General features: G+C 36.5%; 1 protein-coding gene across 1 annotated transcript in view; it reads left to right on the top strand.

The window, feature by feature from the left end:
* The window catches only part of SMIM14 (small integral membrane protein 14), a 61,411-nt gene extending 56,883 nt beyond the window's left edge, over nucleotides 1-4,528 (top strand). Inside the window, exons 4-5 of the mRNA XM_007449424.1 lie at nucleotides 1,419-1,561; nucleotides 3,817-4,528. Of these exons, the coding sequence (XP_007449486.1) occupies nucleotides 1,419-1,561; nucleotides 3,817-3,849 (176 nt within the window). The 3' untranslated portion in view covers nucleotides 3,850-4,528. The remainder of the gene's footprint in view (nucleotides 1-1,418; nucleotides 1,562-3,816) is intronic.
* The last annotated feature ends 7,314 nt before the right edge of the window (nucleotides 4,529-11,842 follow it).

Genomic DNA, 11,842 nt, shown 5'->3' with positions numbered 1-11,842 from the left:
AGAGGTTGAGGGAAGGATATATATATATATTTTTTAAATATGGGAGAAACTATCATGTTTAAGTGATTATGGGATGGCTGCAATGGAGAAGAGGGTGTTGAGTTCACAAAAGAGAGGATAATGGATAAATTTCTGCAAGAGTGATGGGATCCAAAACTTAAGTGGAGAAATTGGTTTTTAGTTATGAAGGGAGGCACATATAATAGGAGGGAACAAGGAAAGGAATGGATATGGGTATAGAGGGGGGAAATGCTGATTCATTGTGTGATAAGCATTGCAAATTGATGACCCCTGAGTACTGTGTTACTTGTTCCTGGAGAAGTGATTGGGTTGGAACAGAGACTAGGTTCCTCTCCAGTCTGCTCTTGGGATAGCTCAGCTCTTTGCTTGACTTTGTCCCCTTTGGCCTCAGCAGTGCCACCTCGGCCCTGGGCCTGTGGACCTCAATGTAATGCATAATGCATCTGCTTAGTTTCAGAATCTTGTCTGGATTTCTTTTACTTTTTCCTGAGGCAGTGAGACCAAAACCAAACATTTATACATAGTCTTGACAGGCTATTTAAATCTAATCTTATAGAATTTTCATTTTTGATACTTTGAGTTCTCTAATATACATTTCATTTATTAGAAATTTGTTAAGTTCATACCATGAACTAGGCACTGTGCTAGGTACTTAAATAAATATTTAAGATGTGGCTGCTTTAAGGAGCTGGAAGACTGATACCTACCCAGAAACCTGACTTTTTTCTCTTGATAAAGGCATAGACTATAATATCTAGGTCTGAATCCAAATTCTTTTTGCAAAAAGGAATGCCAAATTAATATCTATTTGTTTGAGAATGTCACAAAGGGATATTAATTCATATATTGTACAACGTGGGTGTCCCCTTTTCCTTAAGCTCTGTTATTTTTTCATGCTACTTCTGTAATTAAAATGCATAATTTCCTCACCCCTAGAGTGTCTTAACTGTGTATCATGTGGTCTTAACCTGAGTTCTGTAGATCTTAGTATATCTATGGATTGGTGGCTTTGTGGGTCCATGAATCTTCTGCAATTACATGCAAAATTGTTGAATGTGTATGCATGGTTCTTATAGTGGAAAGAGAGTCCTTTTTTATCAAATTCTCAAAGGATTCCATTGCCCCAAAATATTAAGAACTACTATACTATTAAAAATCTTTATTTAATAGGCTCTGGCTTATGAGTATTTTACACCATTTACCATTTAGATTTCCTCACAGGAGGAAAGGGAAATTGAAGCTGTAATATTTAATTCTTAAAATTACTAATGCATTTTTTTATATAACATAATTTTTCAAGTTGCTATTTAAACATTAGGATTTGTTTTTACATTTATCTAACAATATTATAATTTTTTACAGTTTTTGTTGCAAATACATTTTCTGTTTGTCTTTAGTACCAGGACCCCCTAGTGATAATGGCATCAGTATTACTATGATCTTGATGGCCTGGATGGTTATTGCAGTGATCTTGTTTCTACTGAGACCTCCTAATCTAAGAGGATCCAACCTAACTGGAAAACCAACTGGTCCTCATAATGTAAGTGTTGTGGATTAGAAATGTTTTAGGGTGGGGGGATGGGTGTGGTCTGGGAAAGGGGAGGAGTTTGTTTTGACGGAAATACCTGCATTAGCAAAAGGAAAATTTAGCTCACGGAGTAAGTTCTTCCTATGTAGTCCTAGTAAATCTTGAAACCCCAAATGGCTTAATCTTTGTGGAGTTACATTTAGAGAGAAGTACAGACCAGTAGCCCCCAAATCATTTTAAGGTAAATTCCAATCTTTACTCATGTGAGAAACATAAAAAATGATCCAGTTCATAATAATCCACAGCAGTATTTCTCAAATCTCAGTCTTCCACTACCCAGTTCTCTCCACCTCACAGTTGATCCCTTGCCTCGTATGCTTCCAGCTCCCCAAATTCTCTTAGTAGCTAGAGTTCAAATGTTTCTACACACACATTCTTCATTTTCTCCACTTGTGTCTTCGCTATCAAATACAACTGAGACACTGAGCCTATCTGGCTAAACCTGTTTTCCCATCCTATTTCTCTCAACTTCATTCTTCCAGTTCTGCATCACAGTAGGTCAACTGAGCTGGCAAAAGGAGAGGTAGGAATCATTCATGTTGATAAATCTTGATAGTCATGATTACAGCCATTTTTAGAGCCTAACTGAAAGTGACCCAACAGGGAGTTTTTGATAGAGCCTCCATTAAAGGATTCCTTTAATCATTTTCAGAACCAATGTTTATATTTTTTTCTTTCCCATTTGATTTGGATATTACCTCTAAAAATATTTCCATGACGGATTTACTTGTTGAACACCAAATTATCCCACTAATTCCCTTCTCCAACCTAAAATAATTGCTTCTTTTCCCCAATCCTTCGTTGTTACTATTAAAAAGAAGTTTGGTTAGACCAATTGCTTATACAGGAGAAAGCAAATGTGCAGTGTTAACTGGTCAGTGCTTTGGGTTTTTTAAGGATTAAAACATGCATATATGTAGCATGCTGCCTTTAGTTAAGAAAGAAGGCATCATTAACACTATATAAAATGACTTAAATTTATTTTAGGGTTTTCTTGGAGAGGAGGGTATCCATAAAACAGCTTGTATATTGTCTTGATAAAGTGCTTTCTCCTAAGCCTTTTTTCTTTATGTGCACAGTTTTATTACTTTCATATCAAAGAGCAACATCCTCAATGTTTGGAACTAAAGAAACCCAACTCAATTAGAAGCCATTCAAAAGTGACAGTCCCCTGAACCTTAGTTCATTGTAGACCAGCAGTTCTAAAAATAATAGTCCCACAGCTCTAGGAATAAGCAAGAAAACATATTGACCAATTCCAAGTAGAAAAGTTCATTATCCTCAACTAGGGCCTCATATAGCATGTCAGAGTAAATAAATGGAATCTTCCTGAAGATTCCTAAAAGGTCTGCTCTTCCCTTTACAGTTCAGAAGCTTTCTATTACAAGTAACAAAAATCTGTTCAGGGGCTTCCCTGGTGACGCAGTGGTTGAGAGTCCGCCTGCCGATGCAGGGAACACGGGTTCGTGCCCCAGTCTGGGAAGATCTCACATGCCGCGGAGCAGCTGGGCCTGTGAGCCATGGCCGCTGAGCCTGCACGTCTGGAGGCTGTGCTCCCCAACGGGAGAGACCACAACAGTGAGAGGCCCGTGTACCGCAGGAAAAAAAAAAAAAAAATCTGTTCAGCCTGGTTTAAGTAATTGGCTTTATTGGTTTACACATTAAAAAATCCAGAGGTAGGATCAATGTTTAGAAAGTTTAACAGCGTCATCAAAGACCCGGGTTCTTTCCTTAGACCATTAGCTTTATTCCAAGGTGGACTCCCTTTCTGGTCCCTATAGGGCGGCTGCCAGTTGCAACTGGTGCCACATACTTCCTCATTGACTGACATTCTGTAGTGAGAAATATGTCTTTAGCTTCACTTTGATTGTACTGTACTTAGTCACCTTAGCAAGAGGGACGAGACTACCTTGATTGGTTTAAATGTCACCTCTGGAGCTGTCAGGGAGAGCACTTTTACCTAAGTCAATATCACTGTTACAAAATTTTCCTTTCTTCCATGCTACAAGGAAGAAAGAGACAAACATCGGTGAATCACAGTGTTAATCTAGTGCTCCCTTGTGCAGAAACGTACAAGAGGTCCAAATAAGTATATGATTTGGGATGGGAAGGTGAGGGGCATTGCTGCCCAATTCTTACTGTGTTAGACTGGTTGCACTGGGAGATTTAAGAAGTCAATTTCATAATTCCTCTCTCTTTAATGCCAGGGACAGGATCCACCAGCCCCTCCTGTGGACTAACTTTGTGGATATGGGAAGTAAAAATAGTTAACACCTTGCACGACCAAATGAACGAAGATGACCAGAGTACTCTGAACCCCATTAGAACTGTTTTTTCTTTTGCATCTGCAATATGGGATGGTATTGTTTTCATGAGCTTCTAGAAATTTCACTTGCAAGCTTATTTTTGCTTCCTGTGTTATCGCCTTTCCTATATTTGAGTAAATGATACATTAAAAAGTTACATGGGGCTTTTTTGGTTATCCTAAACTTAAACATTCCATTCATTCTGTTTGTAACTGTGATCATACTTTTTGTGATAATGATTGAAGGAAATTTGAGATCTCTACATTTAAATATTTTAAAATAGTCTTGATGGGTTTAAAATTTTTTTTTAATAAGGTATTTATAAAGTTATTTGGGGTTATCTGAGATTGTATGAAAGAAAATTAGAACCACATTGTATTTACACTTAACCTTGGTAGTTTATTTGTGGATGGCAGTTTTCTCTAGTTCTTGGGACTGTGACAGCCTTTGGAATATTTTACAAGTTACAGCTGAAATCTGTATCATCCACTACAACTGGCTTATGTGGCAAAGAAAAGGAGGAAAGAAGAAATGAAGTAATTGTTTACTAAGTTTTTATTCCCATAAAAATGTCTAATATAAGAAAACTTAAACATGATTTAAACATGGTGGATGATTTACAGTCCATTATATGAAATTTGTAAGCCACTGTACACTAGCCTTACACAGTTCATGAAAGGAGGAAAAAATTTAATTCTTTCTGCATTTGCCAGGTGTAATCTATACAGTAATAATTTAAGCTATAATTTATTTTTGAAGTGGGTGCCTCTCAGGAAGCTGCTTTTCTGTTGTAAAACTTCCCTGTTAAATGAAACTATCTTAAAGCTGTATTGGGGGCCTGTTTGGTTACTGATATTTGAATCCTGTTTACTTATTTACTCTATTATTTTCTTTGAAGAAAAAATTTTGAGTCTTGTTATCTTTCTGACTTTAAACAATATTTAATGAATTCTTGATTTACTCCAAGGGAAAAGGAGGAATATGAGAAACATCAAGGATCTTTTTTTTTCTCAACCTCTGTCTCATTCTTGTTTGGTAATAGGATGGATTGGGGTGGGGAGGAGCATTAATATAAGTAAAAATTTGAAATGTGAAAAAATGTAAAAGGTTGCATTTTTTTTTTCAGTTTGATAGAAAATGAATACAAATGGCATAAAAAAATTCTGCATGACCTGTGTGCTTATGGAATTTTTTCCTAGCAAGTGATTGCAGATGATTTATGGGGGCTGGAACATATTTTGCTATCAATGTAAGGATTTTCCCCCGCTAGATCAGTTTAGCTTTTAACTGTGTAGATCTGAGAAATTACTTGTATGAATTGAATAAACTTCTCTATATCATTGTACTGTTTAATAGAGTCTCTGATACAATTATGTGATGCTCATAGGGTATTTTTTCCCCTTTATTATGATTATATTCTAGGCTATAAACACTGTAAGGGCTTCATTTCATTATATAGTCCATTATTGACTGCTTGCATTCCTCCTGTGCATCTTGGCTTTGTCCTCAACTTCTTGAAATAATATAACCTACTCTTAATTACTTGTGTTAATTGAGGGGTATTGTAACACAGGTAAGTCAAATCCTGGATAAATGAACACCATAGATTTCAGGTTTTTTCTCTCAATATGGCCTATTAGAAGCCTTCCCAGCTCTACAACTCTTAAAGCATTTAAAGCAGAGAGGCAGGAATGGCTTAAATGGAGCTAAATCCCTATAAGCATTCCTTTTTCTGTCTTTGCTCCTGAACTTTGAAGGCTAGCACATACGTCCTAACAATCTGCTCTCTAGGCTGCTAGAAGGCTAGTCTATGGATAAGATACTGATGTGTTCACTGAATCTGTGGCTCACAAATAATTAAGAATTGACTGGTTGAAGAAGTGGCTGTGACATGGAAACAGAATGTCTAGTGTTAGCTAGAGAACTGGAAATCTGGGTTCTTGTTCCTAGTTGTTCATTTCTGTCACATATACTTAATTGACATTACATTAGAATATTAACCTTTTCCTATTTGGACCATCTATTTAATTAGTAACAAAAGTTTTTAGTGAAGTATTAAGTCTTGGTTTTTTTGCTTGTAAAATTTCTCTGCACTCCTGACAAAGACAGTGTGCCATAGCACATAAAGTATTTCTATTACCCTAACTAATAATTCACATTATTCTCTTTAATTCCTAAAGCTTCTACATGTGGCCTTTTTATTGAGCACACTCTTACTCATTACTTGGCTTATAAACATTCACCTGAACTGTGGCTACTGTCATTTTTAAATAATCTGGAAAAAAGAAAGATAAAGCTTCACATTTTAATCACTTTTGGCTCTTAAACATTCCACAAATGCCATTAAGAGTTTATTTTGTTTTAGAGTTATTTAATGGTCTTTTATGCAAAATAATGTTTTTTTGCTTTCCACATGGAAAAAGTTAACATTGGAGCTGTGTATAGTAAAAGATTTTATCATGTATTTATCCAAGCACTATCCCATGGTCAGCAAGTCATATTTTAAACTACTTGGAGAAAGTTTCAGAAGTAACTATTAAATACAGCTCTTCCATGGTTACTTTTAGTGTCTTTGTGGTACGCGATATTACAGTGTTTATAGAATTATCTTTATCTTAAATCTTCAAAGGAACCTCAGAAGTCTGTCACCCTGAATCAAAGTCTGTCACTCTAAATGAATATGTGCTAAAATTTGACGAGCTCAGCTTAAGACACAGAACAACTTGAAGGAGAAATGGAGAGAGTTTAAGTTAATGGGTTAAATTTTTGTTGTTGCAATAGTAGGTTTAGTCTTAACATTATAATATTTCTAAATGAGAAGTCATGTATTTGTTATCATGTCTGATGATTACTTTGTTAAAAGCAAAGGTGGTCATGTGATGTACCAAATGTTAATTGCTGTTTTTAAATGTTTAAATCATGCCAAACAAATCATGTTTGTGCCATCCAGGGTTTATTGTAATCTTTTACTGAGTACTTGGATTGGGATAAAGGGCTTGTACTATGCACTTTTTATTAATGAATAAATAGAAAACATTAGTAACACTCACTGTTATCTGTTTGGCTTTTGTGGGAAGAGAAGTGAGCATCTCTTGCTTAGTAAAATGTTAACATCCTTTATTAAACAGTTTCTTTGTAAGATTTTTTACCCCTGACTAAAAATTCCTAAGATGAACTTTGAGTTACAAGAAGAATATTTATGTACTAACAGTATGGGGCCAGTATTCAAAAGTAAGTATTCTAAGAGTCTCTAGGAAATTAGGTTGCAATTACATTTCTTTTGTTATTCTTTTTTATTTCTTCCTAGAATACAGGTTCAGTAGACATTTGCTTTGAGGGTATAATATCCAACCGTGTTAATTATTTGAGCGGACATATGTTACTCAAAAGGAGCTACACAAGAACTGTACTGAAAACACCCAAAACTGAAAGTTTGTGTTTGCTCTATGACCTGGAATGCATCCAGATACTAAAGATCAGGGACTTACCTGGTAGTCCAGTGGGTGAGACTCTGCACTCCCAGTGCAGGGGGGCCGGGTTCGATCCCTGGTCGGGGAACTAGATCCCACACTCATGCCGCAACCAAAGAACCCACATGCCACAACTAAACATGCCGCAACGAAGATCCCACATGCTGCAACTAAGACCCAGCACAGCCAAAATAAATATTTTTAAAAAAAAGATCATTAATGACCATACACATAAAAATAGTATAGTTTTTCTGGTATGATTATGATGTCAGTGTCTGTGTGATACTTAAGTGTTAAAATAGCAAAATTTGTGAAATATATAACTTCCTGGAGATAGTGACAAAGTCTCAATCTAAACTTTGTCACTGTATGTCAGTGCATATCTGAATCCCCAGCAAAACTGTTTTCATTAAATGGCTCTGCAATACTAGTTTTCCACCCAGAAAATGGAATTCTAATAAAATAAGTTTTTGATCCCTGCCATTTCATCTGATAGTTTTCTCAGCTCAGAATCTCAATTTATAAAATTGGTTCTCCCCCACCCCCCAAAATGTTCTGTAAACACCAACCATGATTACCTCCCATGTTTAGGTTTTTTAAAAACTGGAGTTATCAATGTGATTTTTCCTCACAAGAAACTTAACCCTGCATATCTTTTCTCAAACAAATTGATTACGTTTGTTCAATAAACATTTCAACAAGTGTTTATTTTTATTGCTTAACTGTTCATGCTTTAAAATGGGTGTTATTCAGGACTAGATTATAGAAACCATTTTAAGCCATCAGATGCTAAATTGAGATGTCTGTTGATAGGGAGGAGGGAGATGTCTGGAGGCAGGGAAAATGTAGGGATGCACAACAATACGTGAAGTTTTAAGAATAAAGCAACTTTCATATCAAGTAATACTTATTATTCCCTTATACAAAGCTCTGCTTATTTTTAGAAAATTTAGGAATGAGAAAAAAGTTATTTACAATCCTTGTGATGCCAGAGGTCTGACCATTTAAATATATGGTCCTACACCCTACACTGCTCATAAGCTAAACTCAGGCTATGTCTTGATAATGAAAGGATTTAAATTGCATTGTTTCTATTCACTTTGAAAAACTGAGCAGAATTAAAGAACATAAGTACCACATAGCAGACTCAGCATTGTGGAAAAATCTGTGTTGTTTTTAAGGAAATGTATTTGTTATACAGTCACTCATTAATTCAGTGCCAAAGAGTGCCTTTTGTATGTATTTATTTTGTGTATTTACTCTTCGTTGCAGTGCGTGGGCTTCTCATTGCAGTGGCTTCTCTTGTTGCAGAGAACGGGCTCTAGAGCACAGGCTCAGTAGTTGTGGCACAAGGGCTTAGTTGCTCCGTGCATGTGGGATTATACAAAGCTCTGCTTATTTTTAGAAAATTTAGGAATGAGAAAAAAGTTATTTACAATCCTTGTGATGCCAGAGGTCTGACCATTTAAATATATGGTCCTACACCCTACACTGCTCATAAGCTAAACTCAGGCTATGTCTTGATAATGAAAGGATTTAAATTGCATTGTTTCTATTCACTTTGAAAAACTGAGCAGAATTAAAGAACATAAGTACCACATAGCAGACTCAGCATTGTGGAAAAATCTGTGTTGTTTTTAAGGAAATGTATTTGTTATACAGTCACTCATTAATTCAGTGCCAAAGAGTGCCTTTTGTATGTATTTATTTTGTGTATTTACTCTTCGTTGCAGTGCGTGGGCTTCTCATTGCAGTGGCTTCTCTTGTTGCAGAGAACGGGCTCTAGAGCACAGGCTCAGTAGTTGTGGCACAAGGGCTTAGTTGCTCCGTGGCATGTGGGATCTTCCCCGACCAGGGATTGAACCCACATCCCCTGCACTGGCAGGCGGATTCTTAATCACTGTGCCACCAGTGAAGTCCTACATTGATCTTCTTTATCACATGTTTGCATCCAGTTCTCAAACTTCTATTTTCGTTGTAGCAATCTTCTCATGTACAATAAAAATATTTAGTATTGTTGATCGTGTTTAGACTTGGGGAAAAATGCTAAATAAGCTAGCTTTGTGTGAACCGGGCATGGTAAACAATTTATTCAGACTTTTAGTTTTTCTCACAACTAAAAAAAAAATATGCCAGAGGCCAAAGTATATAGTGATAGCTTGTAGAGATTCTCAAACTTTCTGGTTTGGGGACCCCAAAGAGGTTTTGTTTATATGGGTTATATCTATCAATACATACTATGTCTAAAATTAAAACTAAGAACGCTTAAAAGTATTAAGTATTTTAAAACAACAATACACCCCAATACATGTTAAAATGCTGTCAATGAAAATAACCATTTTCTACCATGAAAATTTAATGAAAAGAGTGGCGCTGTTTTACAATTTTGCAAATCTCTTTAACGGCTGGCTTAATAGAAGAAAGCTGGGTTATCATTTCTACTTCTGCATTCAATCTGTTGCAATAAGTTCCCTTCTTATGAAACTATATATGTTAGCTTTCAGTAACTAAAAGACTAATGGTATTTTAAGCAGCTTATGCCTTGACTAAGGAATACAAGCTATGTGACCCTTGGGCAGCCTACTTAATTTGGAGCATCACTTTCCTCATTTATTTATCAGATATAATACTACCTTACACCAAACTGAAGTGAGAAATGAAATGTGTGTAAAAATGCTTTGTAAAGCCTTAAATATTGTTATGTAAGGGCCTTCACCATCCCAACACACACACATACAACTCTTCCTTTTCAAAACCTTTGTATGGAAACTATGGATTTCAGACACTTCACTGAATTTCCATTGGAAGGAATTCACCCTACTAGGACTAAACAATGGCACCTTTAGGAATATGGAATGTGAAAAACAGTAAATATTAAATATAATATCACAGTTTCCAATCAATAGTTTAAAATCCTTGGAAGATAAACTGGAAAGCAAATTTTGACTAATAAGTGAACAAATCCATTGCAAGAAAAGTTAAAGAGCAAACTATTAGAGCAGTAGTTCTCAACTTTGGCTGCACACTGCATTCACCTAGAGAGCGTTAAAAACCACTGACGCCTTGACCTCAGAGATTCTAGAATGGGCTTAATTGGTATGAAGTTTGGCCTAAGCATCTACAAGTGGTTCCAATGGCAGCTAAGGGTGAGAACCACTGACCATAAAGAATGTTAAACCTTGTGCTTAGTTCTAGAGATGAAAAACAAAATAGAAACAAAAGTGAAAATTAATCATTTCCTTCATCCTAATGGATTTCTATGTATAGGCAGGGAATTCACTGAAACCCTGAATTCCACTGCAGTAGAATTGTATTTTATAGTGATATTTAACAGTTTTTCCTGATGCCTAAAAATAATGCTTTTTTATTTTGTCAATATTTTTTTTCATGGGGGTGAGGAAGGGAGATGTCATCCTTCATGGATGGCCATAACAGAGGCCTGTTCAGTTAATGTGAAGATTCTGTGTTTTTTGGTTTTTTTTTTTGTTTTTTGGGGGTTTTTTTGCAGTACACGGGCCTCTCACCGCTGTGGTCTCTCCCGTTGTGGAGCGCAGGCTCAGCGGCCATGGCTCACGGGCCCAGCCGCTCCGCAGCATGTGGGATTTTCGCAGACCAGGGCACGAACCCGTGTCCCCTGCATCGGCAGGCGGACTCTCAACCACTGCGCCACCAGGGAAGCCCCTGTGTTTTTTGTTTTAAAAAAGCCATGAAACAAAAACACCACTGTCATAAAAAGGAATAAAAGTAGGATTATTACTTTGTAAGGAGTTGGGTCAAAATTATGTTAATAGGGTAAATAATTCATTCTTCACATAATTAGAATTTGTGATCTTCAGAAAAAATGAATTCTCATGGTGGTAAGATCATTTGTTTTTAGTCCCTGTCTTCAAGAAGTTTATACTCTAATTACAGGTGGTGGACAAATACAAAAGCTAACAATATTATTTCAAGGGCTGCTAATTGCTAAAGGGAAGTTAAAATACAATCAAGGTAAAAGAGCTTTCTGAAGAGATGATATTTGAGTTGAGAACTGAATGATTCATCTATGTGAAGATCTGGGCAGTCTTCCAAGAGAAACAAGTACAAAGGCCCTGAGACTGAAACAGACGTGACATTTTCAAGGGACCAGAATAAGGCCAAATGACTGGTACAGCATGAGATCAGAAGTAAGGTCTACATCTTGTAGGATCTTGGAATCCAAAACTTCGGGGAATTCCCTGGCAGTCCAGTGGTTAGGACTACATGCTTTCACCACTGGGGGCTGGGTACAGTCCCTGGGTGAGGAACTGGGATTGCACAAGCTGCGTGACACAGCCAAAAAAAAAAAAAAAACTCAAAACAGTGAGGACTTCAGATTTTATTATGAGTATAAAAGCCATTAGGGCAGGGGGTGGGGGATAAATGATCTGATTTATGATTTATAATCTCACTCTGGCTGCTGTGTGGAAGATGAACTG

The sequence above is a fragment of the Lipotes vexillifer genome, unplaced genomic scaffold, assembly GCF_000442215.2.
Source record: "Lipotes vexillifer unplaced genomic scaffold, Lipotes_vexillifer_v1.1 scaffold153, whole genome shotgun sequence".
Classification (NCBI taxonomy): domain Eukaryota; kingdom Metazoa; phylum Chordata; class Mammalia; order Artiodactyla; family Lipotidae; genus Lipotes; species Lipotes vexillifer.
This window is presented reverse-complemented; position numbering and strand designations above follow the sequence as displayed.